Raw genomic sequence first — 22151 nt, 5'->3', positions numbered from 1 at the left:
ATGGCTCAAACACCTGCTGGTCTGTGAGGTTGGCTGCCTGTGGCACTATGATGAGGAACTGCCCTTGCTTGCCCTGCAGTGAGTGGAAAAACTTCCAGTGGCTTCAGTGGGAGAATGACTGGGCATCTGCGACAAGCAATCCCATGAGCATTGTTGCTTTCAGCCCTTAATTCTGCAATTACTGAATACAAAGGGTCATACGTAAAGTCCAGGGGTGTAATTACTATTTTGACTTTCCTGATGATTTATCTTAGGCACTACCAATGAACTGTACAGCTTAATTACAGCAGTTACTTGGAGGGATTGTGCAAACTCCAGGTATTTATTGTGTTCAGGGAAGAACTAGCTCAGCTAGAGATCATTTCATATGTGCAGGGATCTCCTTTGTCATTTATGTGCTGCCAATGTATGGAAAGCTGAAATGCAATTGTGTCGCATGTGCCAGATGCTGAATGACAGCAGAGAGCACAAAGCAGTATTATTGTCTGCAGTCCAGCTGAGGAATTAAGCCCCTTGAAGTTTGTTAAAGCTTCTCTGATAGTACCATGCTTAAGTGGCTTGAATATTGGCACCATAATTTGGATGAATGTTTGCATAGCTTGCACATTTTATGGTATAATGCAGTAAATATAATACAATAAATTCTGCCTTTGTCTGAAAAGCCTGGTCTGGTGCACTTTGGCCTCCTATTCAAACCTACAAGCAAGTGATCTTAAAACCTGCTGTGGTGTGGTGTGACAGTAACTGCAGGTTATACACTGCAGGTTATGCAGGAGTCCAGGATCTTTTGCAGCCAAGCCTGTTGTTTGGTTTCACACATCTCAAATGGATTTGTTAGCAGGTTACAAAGGTCTTGAATTGCTGCTTGTTTAACACAGCCACCTCACAGGTGTCAGTAACAAACCAGCAGCTGCTTTTGGCTCGCTATAAAAGTGGGATTTGAATATTTTGAATTGTGTGTCAGAGGAAGTGGTCTGTGTTTGAAGAGCCTCTTCTGTTCCCCTCCACAGAGCGTGCTGAAGTCTTGCATCAGGTACAATGTGCAGCTCAGCTCTCCTTACGCACGGTAACAAGCACCTCCAGAGTAAACAAGGAGCTGTTAGAGTCCCTGAAGGTCATGCAGCTGGAATATGGGCTGAATGGCATTATGTGGAAATGCTGGGGATTAAATTGTTAATATAATAACTGCTAAATAAACGTTCCTCAGATTTTTGTCCTGTGCTATAAAAAACAAAGGTGTGAGAAGCTGAGGTGCTGAGCAAGGGCTCAGGAGATGATGTTCCTGCTCTGTCATGCCACTGCCACGTGCCAATCAACCTTTCTCTGCTCTGATTTTGTGTCCATAGGATGGAAGCGGCACCAGTTCCTTTTTCCTTTGTGTTCTCTGATGTCTTTGGTTCCTGAATGCTGCCAAACTCATTTATAGTCCTTACATTTGTGCCTTTAGAGAATGCTCAGTGGCAAGTGATTAATATTAATTGTTGAATGTCTAATATTAATTGTTGAATGACTGTTCTCTGCAAGGCCAGTGTGTTTGAGCACTGCAGCTGGCTGGCTCAGAGAGTGTGCAGGATCTCATTTGTTTTGCTCAGCACCACCACCTTGTTTTCTATCTGACTTGCTACAGTGACATGCCATGGTGAACGTTTTGCATTTCACCCACAGCATGGTTGTCACAAGTTGTCACTAAGGAACACAGGAGGTTCCTTTTGTGTTATGGTTAGCTTTTCAATATGCCTCCATCCTGAATGTGCTTAAGGTCAAACCTTATGGGTTCCTCCTTAAAAACCTTTGAGGGATTTTATTGAGAGTGAGAAGTACTTGGCATTTAAATCCTTTGGCAAAGCTTCTGTTAAGGTAGTTCTTTCCTGTCAGCTCTCTGTGACTCCAGGATTTAGGTGCTATTTATTGGAAGCTTTGGCCTATTAGAACATGGACAGAGCACAGGATGCCTGCAAGACTTTTCATGAGTCCTGCTTTCTGAACCTTACTCTGTTCTTGTTAAGCCTGGCCTAACCTAAGCTGTGAAGAGCACAACTCCCTAAGGCCTCCTGCTCGCTCCTGAAGCTGTTTATTCAATTCCCCTTACTTACTGACACCTCATGTTTGCATCTAGGTCTGTTTTGAGATTGGAACTGCTGACTTCCAAAATTCTTTGTCATTTTTGCTTCTGGGAGCTGCAGCCACAGTTTGTCATCTTGCTAGAGGTAGAAAATTCATGGGCATGCTGGGGGATCGGCCTCGCTGTGCTCGTGGCTGGAGGCAAAGCCAACTTGAGTGAAAGCTGAATGCATCTATTCTGTAACTTGGCTGAAGCCAATTTGTTCTTTTTCTGGCAATTTCCAACAAAAATGCTGCTAAGAAAGTTGCTGTAAAGTGGCAGGGCAGTAGCGTGTCCTTAAACACGATTTTCCTGAATAATTGTTTGAAATGGGCAAATTATTTACAGGATACTTCCTGAAAGGAAGGTGAATTTATGTCTAGGAAGTTCTGAGATAAGTTTAACAATTCATATTTTAAATTTTATGGTTTATTTAACTTCTAAAATATTGCAAGAAATATATTAGATTTGTCATCTAGGTTTTCTCTTTTGGTTTAAAGAAATGCTTATTCATTTTAGCACAGGAAAGTGTGGTCTTGGGAGTTTTGATCAGAGCTAACCTTAATTCCATATGCCTCCTCAGAGGAAAAAGATGAGAAATGGTGAAGGAGAAAATCTGACAGCTGCAGAGAAGCAAACTGTTTCTAATTGAGGGTTAATGGCTCTGATGAAGGAAAACATAAATTTTACATGGAACATCAATGTATGTGGTGTGACAAAAGGGATTTCACTGGATTTAAATGATCTGAAACACAGACCATTAGAAGAAATCCTCTCTCTGGAAGGAAAATGTAGACTTTCTTGGTTATGCTTAGTAACTGAATAACAGAGTTTCTACGGTATTTTTTGTATTACACTGGAGAAATGTGGAAGCTTTTGGATCTATGGTGTGTCTGTGCATTTATAAGCATTGATGGCATGTTTTAGTGAGTGTGGTAACTTTTGTTTTTCTAGGTTAGTGGATGACCGGTGTGTGGTCCAGCCAGAGGCAGGTGACCTTGCTAATCCTCCAAAGAAGTTCCGAGGTCAGTAACCGGGGATCATTTCTCTTTAATGACCAAATGATGCAGTTCTAACTCCTTGGGCACTTTTGTCATGTAACTTCCCAGAGGGTTTGTGGACACAGGGACAAAGTTTCAAACTGGAACATGAATGGCAGAGAGCAAAATACAAAATTTGTAGAGGAAGGAGAGGCAGGTGGAAAATATGGTGAAAGGGGCTGAATTTTCCTGTAGTACAAGAACTGTTTACTCTGTTCTGTACATTGAACATGATCCCCTGCTCTGTGACAAACTCTTTGCTCAAGCCCTGCTGTTTCACTGTAAATGGGAAAGAAACTTGAGGTCCAAAGCTACTTGAGCTGATGGACTGTTTATTTTTTTTTTCAGGATAAGATACCATTTTAAGGAGTACTCCCAAATATTTTCTCAGCTTTTTGTTTTGCTTTTGCTTAAAACTGTATCTGTTTTTTTTCAACTTGACTTTGTAGATTTGGATAATTCTGCTGTTTTGCTTATTGGAAAAAAATACCAATGCACTGACAACATGTAGTTTTTACTTCTTGACTGCTAAAAAAGTACTCTTTAACTGTGCCAAAGCAGAGCCTTACTAGCCTGATCCAGGCCTCTTTTGGCTTAAAAGGGCTTGGATTCACACTGGTTCTGAGATAAAGAGAATCCCTTGCCTGATTTAGAGCAAGGGAAATGTGTTTCATGACTGTATGTATTTTCAATGATCTTTACGATCCCTTCCAACACCAACCATTCTATGATTTTCAGGGGTTGCACTGACATGCTTAACCTTAGTATTTTATTTGCAGTACTACTGCAAAAACTAAAGCATTTAAAACATTGGGAGAGTGAAGTTCTACTTTCCCAGTGAGTTCAAGACTTTTTTCCCATTATATATTCAGGAAACATCAGCAGTTGGTTGCAGTTCCAGCTGTGAGCATTCAGCGCACTGGCAGATACTGGAAACTGAGAAAGTGAGGATGCATACTTAGAAACTAACAGTAATAAATTTCAGTCACTTGTGTGACTGAATAACTTTAAAGCAGAGCTGGGGGATAGCATCCAGTGTGGCTTTCAGGCTACTTAACTGTGATTTTACCCTCTCACTTGTCTGCAAGTACATATGTAACTCACATTTTCCAGGTTGTGCAAAATATCATGTGGGGATCCTTTGAACGATATTTTTCTCACTGGACTGTTTCTAAAGTCTAACTTATCCAGGTTTCTAGATGAGACCAAGGTCACAGGGAAAGATTTGTGATAGGATGATTGAATACACCCAAATGCCTACAACTAAGGATCCCAACAGAGCTTAAAAAGACAGCCATAACTTTCTAGTTATGTCTACACTGTCTAGCGTTTGAGGGCTTGATTTCATAACTTCAGTTATAAAGAGTTCTTTTCTTGCAGCTCTGTGTTGTTAATTTCTAACTTCAAAAGGCAAAGAAAGAAAAACTTTATAGGTTTCTGTGTTAATGATTTGGGCACTTTGATGCAGGGTGGAAGCTGATTGAACTCCCAGCACTAATGATTTTCCACCAGTGGTGGTAGCACATGTGGAGCAGATGTCACAGGGGGATGGGACACTGACAAATGCACAGCTGTTTTCTGCTGCTGGGGAAACCAAGGACTGTCTCCTGAGTTACATCCCAGCTTCTGCAGGGGAGTGGTTTCCATTAGTTGTGGACAGTTTTGGCTCTGTCCCTTATTGTAACCTCTGTCTGTTGCTTGCATGGCACATCCCTTTGTCTCCAGTTGCCTCTGCTCCCTCTTCTCCACAGCATCAAATCTTTCCTTTCCTCTAACTTAGATCCTCCTCTTTTTGGGGATTCCCTCTTCTCCATCTCCCTCCCTGCCCCAAAACTTTTTAGTAGCTACTCTCCTCCTTCCTGCTGCTGCTTAGCATTCTTTTTTTTTTTTTTCCCTTTGAATTCTTGCTTCCAGTCACTCCTTATCTCTCTCTACTTTATAGTGCCACACCATAGCTTAATTTTGGGACTGCTGGCATGGTGGTAGCATGCAAATTTGGATGAGCTGTAACAAAGTGATTTGGGTTGGAAGGGACCTTAAAGCCCATCTCATTCCACCCCCTGCCATAGGCAGGGACACCTTCCACTATCCCAGGTTGCTCAGAGCCACATCCAGCCTGGCCTTAGACACTCAGGGATGGGGCAGCCACAGCTTCTCTGGGCAACCTGTGCCAGGGCCTCAGCACCCGCAGAGGGAACAAAGTCTTCCTTATATCCAATCTGAATCTACCCTTTTTCAATCTGAAACCATTCCCCCTTCTTGTGTCACTCCATGCCCTTTTAAAAAGTCCTTCTCCATCCATCTTTCTTGTAAGTCTCCTAAAGGTACTGAAAGGTGCTATAAAGTCTCTAACACCTGTAGGAGAAACTAATTAGTGAAAAAGTAATTGTCACATTAATTTATGCAACCCACCTTCTATAACAGCATGGCTATTGTGTTAGGGACATTGAATATAATTTTCCTGCTGCTTCAAGTATCCATAATCAATGTGTGTTCAGGAGGATGGCTGCAGGAAAGATTAACCTATCATTTGGATGTTTTCTCCTTCATCCTTTAAGTCAAATTCTAAGTGTGAGAATAGCAGGAGCTTTGCTGAGAGCCCAGAAAACTTGCTGTCTAATTGAGATTTTGTGCCTTGAACCATGAAGGTGTCTCTACCATGAAAGCAACCAAAAGCACATCTCTGCCATGCTTTGCTAAATTTCTTAGCTGTGCTCAGATCCCTGAGGCAAAGGAGTTGCTAAATATTGTTCTTATAACCAAGAATCTAAGCAAAATCCATATTTTTCTCCCCAAGAATCTTCTGGGAAATAGCTTTCAATTACAGCAGCAAAGTTAACAAACCAAACAGAAACTGCTTTAAGTAGGTTCTTGACATGAAAGGAAGACTTAGGCATGAATGATTAATTGAATGATTAGACATAAGCAACTGAAAATAGCATCTAAGAGCAGGATGAGTACGGCCTCTTCACTAATAGGAAGTGCTGTCTGCATGGTTTACAATGTTTTTATCACAGATAGCTGAACTGGCGTTGATTTGAGGTTAGAGCACGACCTGTGAGCCAAAGAAGTATGAGAAAAACAAGTTTCTAACAAGATGTTTAGATTTCAAGGACTGACTCTGAAAATTAATATCAGAGAAGACTGGGTTTTCTCTTTTTTGGTAATATTTTATCAACCCTTTCCCCAGTGGGAGGGACAAAAAAGAAAGATTGTGGTTTTGAACTGCTTGTATCTCCCCTACAGGATTCACTCAGAGATCAAATCAAGGTACTGAGCTGTTGGCCTGAACTGAAACCCTATGTAAAAAGGTGTCTCAAAATAGCAGTTTCATTTTTATGTGTTTACTTTTTTTTTTTTTTTTTTTTTTTTGTGTGGGTGGTTGCTATTCTGGTTGTTTAAGAATATTCTGCAGCATGGAGTGTTGTTAAGCTAAGGAAAGATGTGATTGCTTCTCATTTTGTGTCCATATGAAGAAGCTGTGCTCCTCATTCCCCCCCAGTCACACTGGGATGAACCTGGAGTGGCTCTGTGTGCACCAGGGTGCACATCCAGATTTGCATCAGTTCAAAGGAGGGTGAAATTTGGTCCCACACGTGTTTCCTGAAGCCAGGTGAAAAAACCCCACAAAACATTTATTGTATTGCAGTGGAATTGAAGGGACTGATCATACCAGGTGCTTCATGTGTTAATTCCAGCTGAAACTGGTGGGATCCAGGGCACTGAGTGTGGTGATGGAAATGGTTACTGTGCTGCAGGGCTGGGTTCACAGAGATTGGGAAGAACACTCCCAGTGTTTCTCCAGTGGGAAACACTTTCAGCTCCCAAGGTGTAAAGTAGCACAGTTAAGACCTGCTTGCTGGTCAGATCTAGCAGCTCTGGAAAAGAAGCATGAGTCTCTCTCCTATTTTAAATGTAAAATGACCTAAGCTTGTAAACTGGTCTAAACTTCCTTGCTTGTAACTTGTATTCCTTTCTTTTCTTGAGGCTTCTGCAGTGAAAGTGATGCTTGGGTTCCTAAATACCCTCCTTTGCCTTTCAGGCTTTAGTCTGATCTAAGGTTTTTCTGACATTATTCTTTTGTTTTCTCTTCCTTCCTTTCTTTGCACTCTCTCTTTTCTTCTTCCCGCCCTTTCCTCTTCCATCTGCCATTTTTCTTTTTATTTGCCTTCTACATAATTTTGGTTTATTCTTTTATTTTCTTCTTATTTCTCCCAGTTCCATAATTGCTTTAATTTCCTTCTCAGACTCCTGACAGCTTTTTCATTGTCCTGCCTAGGACTCTTCATTGCCCCACTCCTTGCTCCTCCACATTTTTTCCTTTTCATTTTCACGTTAGATCCTTTTTGCCTTTCTGTTTATTTTTTTCCCCAAAACCAGTAGATTTGTATGCACTGTGATTTTATAGCCCTGTCAGTTCCTCTTACCCATTTATCTGGTTTTAGTAAAGCCACATGATAATTTCTCTAGTTCTGCAAACCAAAGAAATCTTTCATGGTGGGCAAGTGTTGAATTTCTAACACTTAAAAAAATTCCCAAGAGAGGGCAGGGAGAGAAAGCATCTCACAAATATTGTTCTAAACCATCTTTATCCAATATCAAGAAACAATTAAAGGGCATAATAGGAGTTATTTTCCTCTTCAGACTTCCTGAGTGAAGGCGCTATTTGCTTACCTTTGATATTACCTCCTAAATTAGTCCTCAGGAAGAGAAGCATTTATGTCAAACTCCGTGAAGTAGTGGATTGGGAACTAGGACAATCTGGGAATGCCTGGAGAAATCAGAAGAGACATTCTGTCTCATGAGTGGGTTGCTAGACTGACCTCCGGGAGGGAATGGCTTTTTGATCTGCTGTGTGGTGGAAAGTTGCTTTATAATCTTACACCTCAGTTTCTCTTTTTTTTCCTGTTTATTTGAACTGTAGGATCTCTAGGACAGGCAGTGTTCCACCCCCTCACAATGTTTAGGATCATGAAGCTTGAATTTACATAGTTTTGTTACTCTAATAAAAAAAATGGAAATAAACCCCCAGAGAAAAATTATGAGCTGACCTTGTTTCAAGACATCTAGAATCCTAAAAAGTAAAATAAAATAGGAAAAAGCTTATTTGGGAACAAATAATATGATTTTTTTTTTTTAGTCTATAAATTGAGGGAAATACAATTGAAGTAACACTGATTTAAAAAAGGCCCCCTGCAGAGTGATAGCACTGTGCTCTGAGACTCTGCAGGAGAATGAGAAGCGCTGTGCTTACTCTAAGTAGCAGGGTGTGTGGGGAGTAACTGAGAAATGAAGACTGGTCCTATAAAAAGAAGGTATTGTTACTTCATAAAACCTTCTGAGAAGGCATGCTAATTATAGATTGTGACAGAAAATAATAGCAGGCTTTTGTCTTAGAAGCTGAAATCCTGATACTTCCGGTAAAATATCCTATAATATATGGTACAATTTAATGGTACACAGCACTTTGGGGTTTTTTTCACCTTCTTGATTTCCAGAATATTGTAAAAATTACCTAGGAGTTGTGTACTGTAGGTTGTGTGATATAATTCCCATTATAAATGTGAAATGAAAGCGAACCCCTTTGCAGAATGGCTGGGTTTGCTTTGATAAGGACTTTTCCTTTGGAACAGCAACTCAGGGCTGCAAGGGGCAGCGGGGGGAGGAAATCCATGAGCACTTTGGGTCAGTGCCAAGGAAAGTTCTGCCACTGGGGGTAATTTTGTGTGGACAAGCTTTGCTGCTTGAATAGGGGCTGGGTCCAGTCCTCAGTGTTTGGCCACCTGTGCCAGTGAAATATGGAGGGCTCATAGTTGGGGACAGACCTTTCTTTGACATCCACAGACTGCAGCTCATGCTGGGGAAGAGCTTCACCCTACAACACCCAGGCAGTCCTGGGTGTCCTTACTACTCCCACAGCAGAAGCCTTCCCTCTTCTTGCCTATTAATACATGTGGCATGTGACAGGACAATTACCAACGTTTGCTATCTGAAATGTCTGTCAAATCTTGCTGCTCTTAGAGCAGTTGACGGTTGTGACAGTGCAAGACTAGATGTTGTTTATCATTCTAAAAGTAATTACTTTGGATGAATCACAAGCCTCTATTTACAGTTTATAGGACTGCCACTGGACAAAAGACCCCCAAAACCTCTTGAGTCAGAGAATTTCACAAAATTCAGTTCCTTACCAATTAACATTAACTTTCAGTTTTTAATTACAGTGTTGAGAAATAAAGATGAATGATTGAACAAGCATTTAGGGAAAAACCCCTTGGCTTAATTCTAGATATCTTTCCCCTTTCTTGATATGCAGCCCCCTCACTCCACATGGGGAGCTGGTGGGAATGGGATGAGGGTTGGTATGTTGAGATTCTCTTTCCTTTGCTGCTCCACATTTCTTACTCAGTGTCTCAGCATTGGCTTCAATCTCCTCCTTCTTCTCCTCCTCCTCCTTTTCTCTCATTTGCACAACCACCCTGTGCACAAGCCACCCAGGTGGCTCCTCTCTTCTCACCTGCTTTTTTCCCTGTCTGTTGGACTGTAGTGATGTTCAGCTTGTGTTACTTTGATTAAAAAACCCTAACAGTAAAAGCAACTCAGTGAAGGCATGTGGAGACCCAAACTCTGTGTGAACCTGCTTTTGGTGGCTGTTAGCAGAATTCCCCTGCCATCCTTGGATTCAGCAGTGCCAGGAGGAGCTGGGTAAGCCAGGTGTGTGGCATGCACACAGCAGGACCGTTCTTCCAAGGTTTCACTGCCTTCAAACAGTGCATCTGTGATGCTAATAAAGCATCAGGCAGATATGGCAGAATCACAGCCTGGGGCTCTTACAAAAATTGCAGTGAGAACGTGTGGGGCTTTAAAAGACTTTAGATTCAACTCTAATGTTATTCCAGCCTGTTTATGGTATCACTGCCACCAAGCTGACTTGGTGACTGCGTTTAAACACCAGTATCTGGACATTTCTGGACAAAAAAACCTAACTAAAGCATACTTACAAATGAAGGAAATGTCTTTCAACTTTACTTGGGAGTATTTCTTTCAATCTTTCCCCAGACTGCCTTTTCAAGGTGTGTCCTATGAACAGATACTCAGCCCAGAAGCAGTACTGGAAAGCCAAGCAAGCCAAACAAGGAAACCATACAGAAGCAGCACTGCTGAAGAAACTTCAAGTAAGAGACATCTGTATTTGTAATCTTATCTCAATCTGCAGGCTGTAGAATTACAATAGCACCAGAAAGAATAATAACCAAGTGCCTTGGGAACCACCGTGATGGGTATTATTATGCCACCATAGCAACTCTATATTAGCTTTCCTACCTCCTGACTGGCATTTGTAGCTCCAGTTGTGGTGTTTATCTTGCTTTGGGCTGGGGGTTTTGCCCCTTTGCTGTAAGCAAGGTAGAGCTTTCAGAAATTTTATAAAGTAAAAATGGAGTTAAAATCAGGACAGAGCCCTGGTTTAAATAATGCTGGAAATCCTTACCAGGAATTAGGCAGAAGAGTGAACAAAGAGATGTCCTCAAGGCTTTAGCGAGGAAAATCCTCAGAATTGTGTTTGTCCTTGCCTTCAGTCTTTTGTGAACCCTTTTGCAGATTCTGTTTTGCCTCAAATATGGTGTGGATGGAGCAACTCCTCTGTCTCTGAAAAACAGCTGGCCTGATGTTGTAACTGAATGCATGAGATTAAGTGAAAATAAGGTCCTGTCAAACCTGGATGACAGTTTTGTGGGCAGTGGAGAGGTCACCAGTGCTTTCAGTTAAAAACAGCAAGGAAGGCACGTGGTGTGTGGCCAGAGTTACACAGTAATTAGTGCTGGGAGCTGAGAGTTTGCTCTGTGGCTGTGTTTGACCCAGTCTATTGTGTTTAATTTTAATATTGCCAATTGTGACCTGTTTTTGTTTTGAAGTCCATGTGTTTATGTACAATTAAACCTGAACAAGTAAAAGGAGTGGTGACAGAAGCTAATCATAGGACCTTTCTTATCCTCTACAGGATGAAATAAAGCACCTGGAATTACTTTTTGGGCTTGAAAATTTTTAAAATAGCATGCATCTCAGGTGTGACCCATAAATTGTGACAGAGTCCCTATTTTGGGTAATAAAAATATCAGAATCAGTGTCAGGATTTGGGTGCTAATATTTCCAGTGCAGTAATGCTTATAGGTTGCAAGATTTGAATATGATGCCATTTCCTTTTTGCACCGTGTGTTTCAGGTTCTTCCTTTGTAGAGTCTAAAGAAATAATCATTCTCTTGCAGCATGCAGCAGAACTGGAACAAAAGCAGAATGAAAGTGAGAACAGGAAGCTGTTGGGCGAAATTGTGAAATACAGCAACGTCATCCAGGTAAACCTATTGAAATCCCTCGGTGTTCTCAGTGTTGGAAAGGAAACGGTTGTTTCATTTCAAGGTTGCAATGAAAATGAAACTAACTACCTGCTTTAACGTGGGTTGGCTAGGGTCAGGTAAACAGAACTTGGTGAAGTTTACAATAGTGTGCTTTTCTGCCTGTTTCAAAGCCTACCAGAAGTGCTGCAAATTCCTGTTTAAATAATATGTCATAATAAAAATTCTATGTGTATTTCTTGGTGCTGCAGTTTAGAATCTGAATGTAAATATGTATCTTTTATTTTCAAGACTTATTTCAAAATCATGCTATAGGGGTGCTGTGCAGCTCCTTTTAAATCATTGAAGTAATCTGTATTTCATGACATATAAATGAGACAAGAGCTAAGTTCTTAAGTGCAGTACAACTTTTCTGTAATGGATGTAATTCCTGAAGGGAACACTGCAGTGGACTCTTGCCCTGCTGTAGAATTGATTCCTGACACATTTCTCTCAATCTGAAATAGATCATCTGTTTTCCTGAAGTGTAGTATACTTTGATAAATGCTTAATAGTTTTATTTTGTATTTATATTTATTATAGAAAATCTCTGTAGTGTGAAAGCCTGTGCCTCCTCTTTTGACTGGAGGCAGAAAAAACAAATAAAAGCTGTACTAATTTTTTTTTAAAAATTATTCTTTGTTCCCAGCTACTGCACATAAAAAGCAACAAGTACCTCACAGTCAACAAGAGATTGCCAGCTCTACTAGAGAAGAATGCTATGCGTGTGTCCCTGGATGCTGCAGGGAATGAGGGCTCCTGGTTTTATATCCAGCCATTCTGGAAACTGCGGAGTGAAGGTGACAATGTAAGTGGAAATACTGAATGTGTTAAGAAGGAGAAGGGAGAAGAATTCCAGGAGATACAATTTCTTTGATGCAGACCTATTTCATAATGGATTCAGTTCAGGAAAGATGAAATTAGAAGAGTGATTAGGACTGTTACCTTTCATGTGTAACTAGAAAGTGTTACTAAATTATATGGTCTGGAATATAATGTGTTGCCACATTCAACCAAGCCTCTCTGTTAGGGCATCTTAGCTAAGTCTACCTTAGACTTATCCTACTTAAGACAATCTGTGTGCAGATTTACAAAGCAGACAAGAAATCATAGTTTATGCTAGAGTCTATTTTTTTAAAGATTTTTGGGTTTTTAAAATTTTTTGGGCAACATTTTTTTCAAAAGGTTGATAGAGAATGTCTCTAGGAAATATATCAGCTTTCTTTAAATCTATATTCCCTTCTGGAACTGGGTTGGATAGTCTGGAAAGTCTTTTCTGGGTAGGTTTCTGCAGGAGTCTTGCATATTGATGAGAGGAAGAATGCACAGGAGAGTTGTTTGCTGCAGATCTGAGAGCTGTGCCATGACATCACAACTCCCTTCTTCATTCTGTGGCTTGGTTAAGTGACTGATGTGGAGAATTCAGATCTGCCTCTGGGAAGGCCACACGATGATGAACTTGTGGGGTTTTATATTGTAGACCTGGCTGGGAATGTTTGGCTGCTTTCCCTCATGCATAATCTGTGAAAACCTTCATATGATTGTAGAAGGGAATGCCTCTTTGTTCATATATTTTTCTCTCATTAATTTTGTGGTTATCCAGCCCTTGGGATGCTCTCCAGGATGATGAGTGTGGTTGCTTGCAACTCCTTTTGCAATCTGTTGAGAGGAGAAGGGTTGTATTCCCAGCTCCTGGTCAAATATCCCCAAAGTCAGAGTCTTTCCCTGCTCCACATAGTGATCCAAAGGGTATGTGAAAATTCTCCTTTTCCCCAAATCCCAATGTGGAGAAATACAGCAAATATAGCTCTCAGGAGGGCCTCTGAGTGGCTTTTCAGTTGGGGAAAACAAATGTGGCTCAAACATTAGCTTGGTATTTTTTTTCCTTCTCTAGAGGGAAAAAGGGGTAGCTTATTGTTTTGGCTTAATTCCTTAGAATAACATCAGTTCAGCATCTTTTAATTTCTCATGCCTAGAAAATAAATATGTATGTCATGCTCTCTCAAGGGAGAACCTGGGATTCCCACCTGTCTGCAAAAGCCACTGTGAGCCCTTACTGCTGAGAGCAGCAGAACCATCCCAGCCCTTCAAAGTCATCCTCACTGCTATAGAGATTTTCATTCCATTCTCCATTGCTGTGCACACACAAGGGTTTGGAAGCAGACTTGCTGATCTACAAAGATTGCAGATCAATGCAGCAATGGCAGGAACATCCCATTCCACAAATCCCTTTCCTAGTCTGTTCCCTGTGGGGATTTACTTGGTAGGCTCTGAGCTGTGAGGGCCGTGTGGCAAACTGGCCAAGGTTTATTCCTAACTCAATGCACTCAGTTCTATTTTCTGCTCATTTTCTGTTTCCAGGTTGCCTTTCAGAGCTGGCAACTTGCCATTGTAATTTACAGAGGGAATTAACAAAGGGAAGTTGTTTCTTGTTTCTACCAGGCCCAAACAGATTTGACAATTTTCTTTGCAAATTTCCAGTGATAAACATTAGTCCTCTGGTAGCTCTCTCATGAGTGCTTTTGTACATTTCAACCTCTTCAACAGGTACACAAACCAGGCAGCTGTTTCACAGAGGACAGGAGTAGGAAGTGATGGGGGAAATCCTCATTTTCCTCTCACAGATGGAGGGAGGCTCCAGCCTTGTAGCCACTCCTTCCTTTTTAGCAACTCCCAGACATGGAAACCTTTCAATTCATGGAGCTATCTTGGTATATCAGGCCCTTACTTTGCTTAGAAATTTTGTTGTTTTTTTAAAAACTATATTTCTGTGCTATAATGAGGAAATTCCCTAAGAAAACATGTTTTAGAAAGTATTTTAAGCAATAGAAGTGAGTATTGAATTACTGCTTGGATGGCAGCTACCATGTCAGGTAATGCAGGCAAGGTAGAGCTAAATATGCCATATGTCATAAAAGAAAAGGAATCTGTGAATCTAATACAGGAAGTCAGGTGTGTGACTTCTCTGGTAAGCGATCACAGTTTTTCAGCCTTGTGAAATATTTTAGAACTTAGTTTTCTGAGAGAGGGTTAGCTTAGTTTTACTAGCAACTGATTAATTTTGCAAGTCAATGAAAGAATATGACTGAAAATTGGCATAACTAGAGTATTTTCCGCAGACTTTTATTAAGTCTTCATCATTTTTGAAGCTGCTCTTCAATGGAAGATAGGACTGATTAAGGCTAGAGCTGGTTCCAGATGGACTGAATAGCAAAGTATGCTCTGATAGCAGGATTGGTGCTGTGTGGATTGCACTGCAGTTATCTGCCATTTTGGTGTGGTGGTTCTTGATCGTTTTCTTTTTAATTTCTTTTTTTTTTTTAATTAGATGCTTAATGATGTGCTCTCTTACTGATTTAGTTGTGATAGTCCTGGTATACATGCAACCATTTTGAAGTCCTGATTCCACTTTGCAGGATGCAAACCTGGTGATATTTTGGTTAATGAATTGTCTGGTCATAACTTCTTAAAACAGGCTGTAAGTAATGTCTTTGTGAAGCATGGCATGAAGGAATGTATTGCATAAGAAATGTGTCTTACAGACATCTTGTCATTATTTTGGTTCTGTTACTGAACTTGTTCCCATGACTTGGATCAAGTAGGATTTCTGTGTGTGATCTGAGCATGGTGGCACTGTCCTATGCTACTATTTATTTTAGCTGTGTTGGTAAAGAACAGGCAAACCTTCCTTTTCACCTCTGCAATGGGTGGGCCAAATTCACCTGCACTGAAGTTGTGCAAGGTTGAACTGGGCTCAGCTTTTTCACAGGAAAGGTGCTGATCAATGCAGTGTTTTTTGTTTATTTGTCTTCCAAAATAAAGCATGGCTTGTGCAGTATTTCATGTAGTAAAAAATCACATGTAGCCACTTGTCTTCATGTCTGTGTGTGCTCAAAATTGCTGTGAACAACATAAGCAAAACAGGACCTAGTGCCAACCAATCTATGTGGATTGATATTTTTTTATTGTTTATTGTTTTTCCCTTCCAGGCATGAATTGAATTCACCATATGCATGTCTCAAGCAGCTTTTAGGTTAAAGAAATTTTTGTATATTGTTTTGTGTATCAAAAGGAATTGCAAGGGCATTGGAATTTGCTTGCAGGTTGCCAGCCAGGAATTTCTCTTGTAGAGAGAAGGTCTCTCAGGTGTTGTAGCTGCTGCCTGTGGGGAGCCACACCATTTAGGGAGCCACAGCAGAAGGGATATGGAGTGTGCTCACCTCTTTCTGAATTTCCAGTGATTTCTGTGCCTTTCTAGGTTGCAGTCAGTCAGTCTGAATCACAGAACTCCTGAGTCTGTCAGGACATTTGCCCAGCAGATGGTTCACAGAGCTGGGGGCTCATAATTACTTTGTAAGCTTTCTCTGGGATAAAGAGAACTTAATGTAACTTTTGGATGAACTGAGCTGCTTGTGGAATTCGTAGATTCATATATATTTCACGGTCTGGAGTTTCTGCTGAGCCAAGGGACATACTTACTGGGAACATGAGGGCTCCTTAGTGGGAAATCTAGAACCCAAGTGATTGCAGATCATGGGTGAACAGACCTACCCTGTGAGTTGTCTGCAAATAAATTCACCGAGTGCCATTCCTAGAGCATGCATTTGAGTAATTTTCTAAATATGCTACATTACTTTATTTTATTGGATGACTACATAGATCTAAACTGCACTTTATTTCTGACTTCCAGGTTGTGGTGGGAGATAAAGTTGTTCTCATGCCAGTCAATGCAGGACAGCCTCTGCACGCCAGCAGCATTGAGCTTCTTGATAATCCTGGATGCAAAGAGGTGAGTTCAGGGGGCAGGAGGGGTAACTGCTACTCTGAGATGGTTTTAGGAAGACTGATAGAATTGGGATTGTTCAGCCTGAAGAGAAGGCATTGGAGTGACCTCATTGTGGCCTTGCAGTACCTGAAGGGAACCCACAGGAAAGATGGAGAGAGACTCTTGACAAGGGCCTGGAGTGACAGGACAAGGGGCAATGGCTTCACACTGACAGAGAGGAGGTTTAGATTGGGTATGAGGAAGAAATTCTTCCCTGTGAGGTTGGTGAGGCCCTGGCACAGGTTGCCCAGAGAAGCTGTGGTTGGATGGGGCTGTGAACAAGCTGGGATAGTGGAAGGTGTCCCTGCCCATGGCAGGGGCTTGGAACTGAATGATCTTTACATCCCTTCCAACCCAGACCATTCTGTGATTCTTTACAGGTATGTAAAGAATGGTATGTTGTTCTTTACAGGTAACCAGAACCCACCATGGGCTCAAAGCCAGCATTAAAAACTGGTACCAGCTTAGCCTCAAAAACCCAAGACAAAATATCCTTGCTGAAGTGATGCCCAGGCACTGAAAACTCTGTGAGGTTTCCTTGAGTATCTCAAACTCTGACTGATGCGAGCGTAAATCCTCATTCAGCGTTTCTTTGGGGTGTTCTTGGTAGGCTGTCAGCAAACAGAGCAGCATTTGCCCACCCAGTCTTCTCCAACATTACAATCAATAACACTTGAGAACTTCAGAACCAATGTTAGGAACTGTACAGCAGGTAGCTTAGGCCATAGGTATAGGTATAAAGGTAAGTGTACAGCTATAGGTAGCTTAGCCATGTCCCCTGCCATCCTAGATGTGTGATTTTTCAGAAGAATGGAATGTCTAAAAAAGAAATTAGCATCCCCTATTACTATATTTTGGTCCTTTTTAATTTTTTTTTTTTATTTTTTCCTAAAGGTAAATGCTGTCAACTGTAACACAAGCTGGAAAATAACTTTGTTCATGAAATTCAGTAGCTACCGAGATGATGTACTGAAAGGAGTAAGTAAGATTTTTGAATTGTTTTTTGAGTTCAAAAAGTCTTACTGTATTTGACAGTAGAGAAATATTACCTGGTGAATAAAAGAAGAAATAAGGGCTTTATGGAGATTTTCAAAGTGATGTTACAGGCTTATAGTTGACAATAGCTGTAATAAAACAATGTAGCTTTACATACTGAGGTATTGAACATTTTCATGCCTGTAGATTAATCTCTGAGATAATTTATATTTTTGTTTTAAAAATAAGTTTAATTTGTCCTCTATAAATTTAATTTGTACCTTAATAAATCATTATCAACTGGCTATTTTTCACTCGGTGTTAAAGTACCAGCAGTTTTTGAAGAAGAATTTGAAAGGAAACATTGTATATTTATGTTGACCCATTTAAGGGTAGTATTTCAAGTCTTGGGGAGATGCAGGAGGAGACAAAAATGGTTCCAGCAGAAGTAGAGAGGGGACATTGGTGTTGATTGCTGAGTAGAAGAGATAAGATAATACAATGTTAGAAAAATCTCTTTACTTCCCTTAAATAGTAAGAGAGATTAGAAATGAGAAAAACAGTTTAGTAAAGTTAACTAGAATTAAAAATCACCTTTAGGTTAATTTTTGCCTGCTATTCATTGTGGTGCTTTCCCAAAAGGCCATGGGTCTCCTGCAGGACTGAATTATCCCATCTGATTTCCAGACTTGGTGCTAAGATTGAATGCTTGGTACCTACTCCAGCAATAGGAAACTCAGAAGTATTTTTTTCCTATCAGCTCTGCTGGTTTCACTGGAGCTGTTACAAATAGAAAATGAGTCTGGTGGCTTTGCCTACCACTTAACAGTGCTTCCTTTTTATATTTCTTTAGGGAGATGTTGTGAGGCTGTTTCATGCAGAGCAAGAGAAGTTTCTGACCTGTGATGAATATGAGAAGAAACAACACATTTTCCTCCGCACTACGTTACGTCAGTCAGCCACGTCTGCAACAAGTTCTAAAGCACTGTGGGAAATAGAGGTATTTTTTCTCCTTTTTACAAATATTTTAGGACTTGAAGGCCAGGGTTCAGTAAGAAAACTTCACCACAACATGAGTCATTCATAGGCTCCTGATATCATCACACACCTCCCTGTAACTATTATTATTTCATGAAGCAGTTTGTGTAGGATGAGCCCTGGAGAGCTGCTTTATTGCTCTGTGTGTGTGGAGATAGGAGGCTTTCTTACTATATTTACCTGCACTAAAATGAGGAAGAGTCAAATTTCAAATTCAGACTTGACGTAAATGGTGTGATTTTATCAAAGCCAATCAAAGGACACTCACCTCTCCTGAGTTTTGAGTGTTTACGTTTAACTTCATGTGCAGTATAAAAAAATGGGAATCCATGGCCGACAGGAAATCTTCCAAACATCACACAACACATCAACACTTGTTTAAAGTTAACCTGAATAAAGGTGGTATTGTGAATGGGGATGATTTTGAGAAGGGAACTAGCAAACATTTTTGTTCAACTAAGAAACATTGCAAATTGGTAGGTCTCAAATTCTTGCTGTTTCAATAATGTAACTCCTATACCCAAAAGTTCTTGTGTGATGAACAAACTGCATTTAGAACAGTGTCTTCAGAAAAAATGGTTAATTTTTATCTGGTTAAGTATTGTCCAGAGTAGAGTGTATTGCACTTGTACTTACTGGAGATTTCTCCTTAAAGGAGACAGACACTGCTAGATTTGAAGAAAGCAAATGACCTACAGCTCAGTCAGGGGCTAAAATAAATAACCTGTGATATTTCACATGATAAGAGGATATATCACTTGAATGAAAATTGTTCAGAAGCCCTTAGAATTGGGCTAGAATCTATATCATAGAGCTGGTATAATAGGTAAAATAATGTAAGATGGTTTGAATTTTGCTTTTAAATAGTGTCTAGTAGTGTAGAACATCTCTCCTTACTTTCTTGAGCTGAAGATTCACACCATGTCACTTAAAAGCAAAAAAACATGACTCACCATGTTTGCAGGAAATAGATTAATGAAAGCATGGAAAGTAATAGAAAGAGTATTTCCTGGCACTTGGCAAAAAGTAAATGTAAGCAGTGGTTATCTATGGTGAGCTTCATGTAAGAACAGAATTCCTCTCTTTGGCAGGCTGTAATGATGTAGTTTGTGTATTTTTATTAGGAGTAAGCTGCAGGAAATGTCAGTGGTCTAAAGTATGATCTTGAGGAGCATGATTAAAATCTAAATTCTTCTTTTAGGTTGTCCACCATGACCCTTGCCGGGGAGGGGCAGGACAGTGGAATAGCTTGTTTAGATTTAAGCATTTGGCAACTGGAAACTACTTGGCGGCAGAGGTAAGAATGCCAATTAAACAAGTGTTTGTGTGCTGCTTAACCAAGTCCTGCTGGTTCAGAACTGCTGTAGCAGGTGGGTCTGCATTGGAGAACTTCACAAAGATCCCACACTGGGCCCCTGCTGGGTCACACTGTACTGTTGCACCCAGGGATTGCAGGGCAAACACCACTGTTAAATATCCACACATTTATACTGAAAACCCTTGGGTTCATTTATCTCTCTGCTCCTCTTTGCCCTTGATTTTTGGAATGGTGTTTTGACTCTGTATTGGTGTCATGTGAGTTCATTATGATTATATAGGCTGCAGTATAGTTCTGCTGTGCACTCTTGCCTTTTGACTAAAATTTGAATAAAAAAAGACCTGAGGAAGTCTCTGCCCTTTGATGGAATGGAAGGTCCCAGAGGAGAAGGAAGATCTTGCAACTTGTATGGTTATTATCTGGTACTCTGTATTAAGGGAAAAGAGTATTGTGACGCCCCAAAAGAGCAGTTTAAGATCTTTTAAGACTCCTTAAAAATGAAATATGGCTCTTGACAAGCTGGAATACAGCAGATAATACCAAGTATGTGAAATGGTACAGCCTTGGATATTTTGATGGTTGCAAGAAGCTGTGAACTTTTTTAGTTGTATTTAATCCGTATTAACACAGGTCTGTGTCCAGGCTTTATTAGTGGCATGAAAAGTAAGTTTTTTTCCCACTGATTTAGTTAGGATTGCCTAATTTAACTTATGCTTCAAAGTATGAGTGCACAAATTTACTGCAAGAAGAAAGTTATAAATCACTGTATGTTAGGGAACCCCTGAAAAAAGATTTCTCTGACTGGGTTGAGATAGATTTACAGAACTGCAGCTTCTGTATGTAAATGATTGCTTGGTATTCCCAGGGTGCTGCTTTAATTTTCTAGCTTCTGTAACAGCCTGTACTGAACTCATTGGAAGAATAAACAGGAGCTATCAAAAGTTCATTTATTTCTAATTGTGTCAAGGCCACTATCAAAACATAAACAGTGGACTGCTAATAATAGCTAATAAAAGCTAATTTTCAATAGGCAACCAGTACTCCCACTGGAGAGTGGGAGTATTTTCCTTTCTTACAGTGAGGGATGCTCCTAGTAGGAAGGTTTTACTAGCTGATGAGAGTCAGGAAAGGCACTGAGCATACTGATGGGCATCCTTCTCCCACCAGATGATCTGTCTGGGGGATTTTTAGGCAAAAAATCTTCAGGTGAAGAGGTGCCACACTGCACTGAATGTCAGACCTGAGCTTAGGTCCTTTCTACCTCTGGAAAGGAAATCCCCATCAGGCAGACTTGTAATATGGAGAATATAATTGACAACAGCAGAGTAAGAGCTGGGAGAGCTTTTGGGTTGAACAGAGGTGATATGCTGGGACTGGAGAGCTGCATTAGTGACTGGAGAGCTGTATTAGTGACTGTGTCCGTGAGGTGTAAAATACCTGTGGTGGAGATATTCAAGGTACTACTGCAATAAAACCCTGTGAACTCTATTTTGCACAGTTCATATGTCAGGCACAACACACCAGCCAGCCAGACACGTCAAAGATTTATGAACAGGCAGGCAGACACTTCTTGTGCGTGACCTAACTTTAAATCAATTGGGCAAAGCCTACTGAACACTTACTTATCTGTGCTCTGGCAGCACAGGGAGATTACTCATGGTATGGATTATCAACAGTGTCACACGTTGTCATGACCTGATTTTGTTTAAGCCTCCATGATAAAGATATCCAGAGTGGAATAAAAAGTATGAACACAAGAAGAAAATTCACAAATCTTTTAAGCATTCTGTTGTTGGCTAATGATGCAATTTCTGTCACAGTTTGAGCTGTTGTAAGTCAGGATTCATCACTGTTTATAAAACTGTCTTTTTTCTTACTTCATCCTCCCTTAAATCAACTTGATGTGTGCCATGGAGGCTTCTGCAGGAGAGTCTTGCATGGTCAACTCTCAGACAAGGAGCAGGAGTGTCCTTCACCTGGGTGCCTCCCTTTTCTCTTTTCATACCCTGTGTGAGCAGCCTGTGTCTTCTCTTTTCCTTGGAGTTGTCCTGTGCTAGATGTAAGTGGTCAGTCTAGTTTTTGATTTGGTGGGTCACTACTGAGCCACGTTGGAAAGGGATGCCCCTGCAGCTTGTTAAGGCCAGGGGATTATCTGGGGACTATGAAAATTGGAGATGCTTGCCTCAGAGAACTAAGGAATTTAAAGCTCATAAAGATGTTTCACTACCACAGTAAGAGAATTAGTTTAAAAAAAAAAAAAGAAAAAAAAAGAGGCAATACCATTGTTCAGTAAAAAAAAACATAGGTGAGTACTTGTAAATCTAATTGTTATAAATTTGAGAGGATGAAATCAGGATGTGTAAGTCCTAAATTTCATGCTCCTTAGAAGTACAAAGTACAATCAGTCTAACTTTTGTTGCCCTTCAAAGACCTCTGATATCTCTGACTTCTGACACAGTCTCAAGTA

The 22151-nt window shown here is 40.5% G+C and overlaps 1 protein-coding gene across 13 annotated transcripts in view; it reads left to right on the top strand.

The window, feature by feature from the left end:
* ITPR2 (inositol 1,4,5-trisphosphate receptor type 2) overlaps positions 1 to 22151 on the top strand; it is a 259828-nt gene that overhangs the window by 43342 nt on the left and 194335 nt on the right. For all 13 annotated transcript variants that reach the window (XM_086885021.1, XM_086885019.1, XM_086885012.1 and 10 more), the window contains 8 exons: positions 3056 to 3126; positions 10198 to 10313; positions 11403 to 11489; positions 12178 to 12336; positions 16219 to 16317; positions 17248 to 17331; positions 18182 to 18328; positions 19568 to 19663. In XM_086885021.1, the coding sequence (XP_086741147.1) occupies positions 10221 to 10313; positions 11403 to 11489; positions 12178 to 12336; positions 16219 to 16317; positions 17248 to 17331; positions 18182 to 18328; positions 19568 to 19663 (765 nt within the window). In that variant the 5' untranslated portion in view covers positions 3056 to 3126; positions 10198 to 10220. The remainder of the gene's footprint in view (positions 1 to 3055; positions 3127 to 10197; positions 10314 to 11402; positions 11490 to 12177; positions 12337 to 16218; positions 16318 to 17247; positions 17332 to 18181; positions 18329 to 19567; positions 19664 to 22151) is intronic.

Source organism: Cyanistes caeruleus, chromosome 4 (genome assembly GCF_971803275.1).
Source record: "Cyanistes caeruleus chromosome 4, bCyaCae1.hap1.1, whole genome shotgun sequence".
Taxonomy (NCBI): Eukaryota; Metazoa; Chordata; class Aves; order Passeriformes; family Paridae; genus Cyanistes; species Cyanistes caeruleus.
The sequence above is the reverse complement of the archived record's forward strand: the minus strand, read 5'-3'. Positions and strand labels throughout refer to the sequence as shown.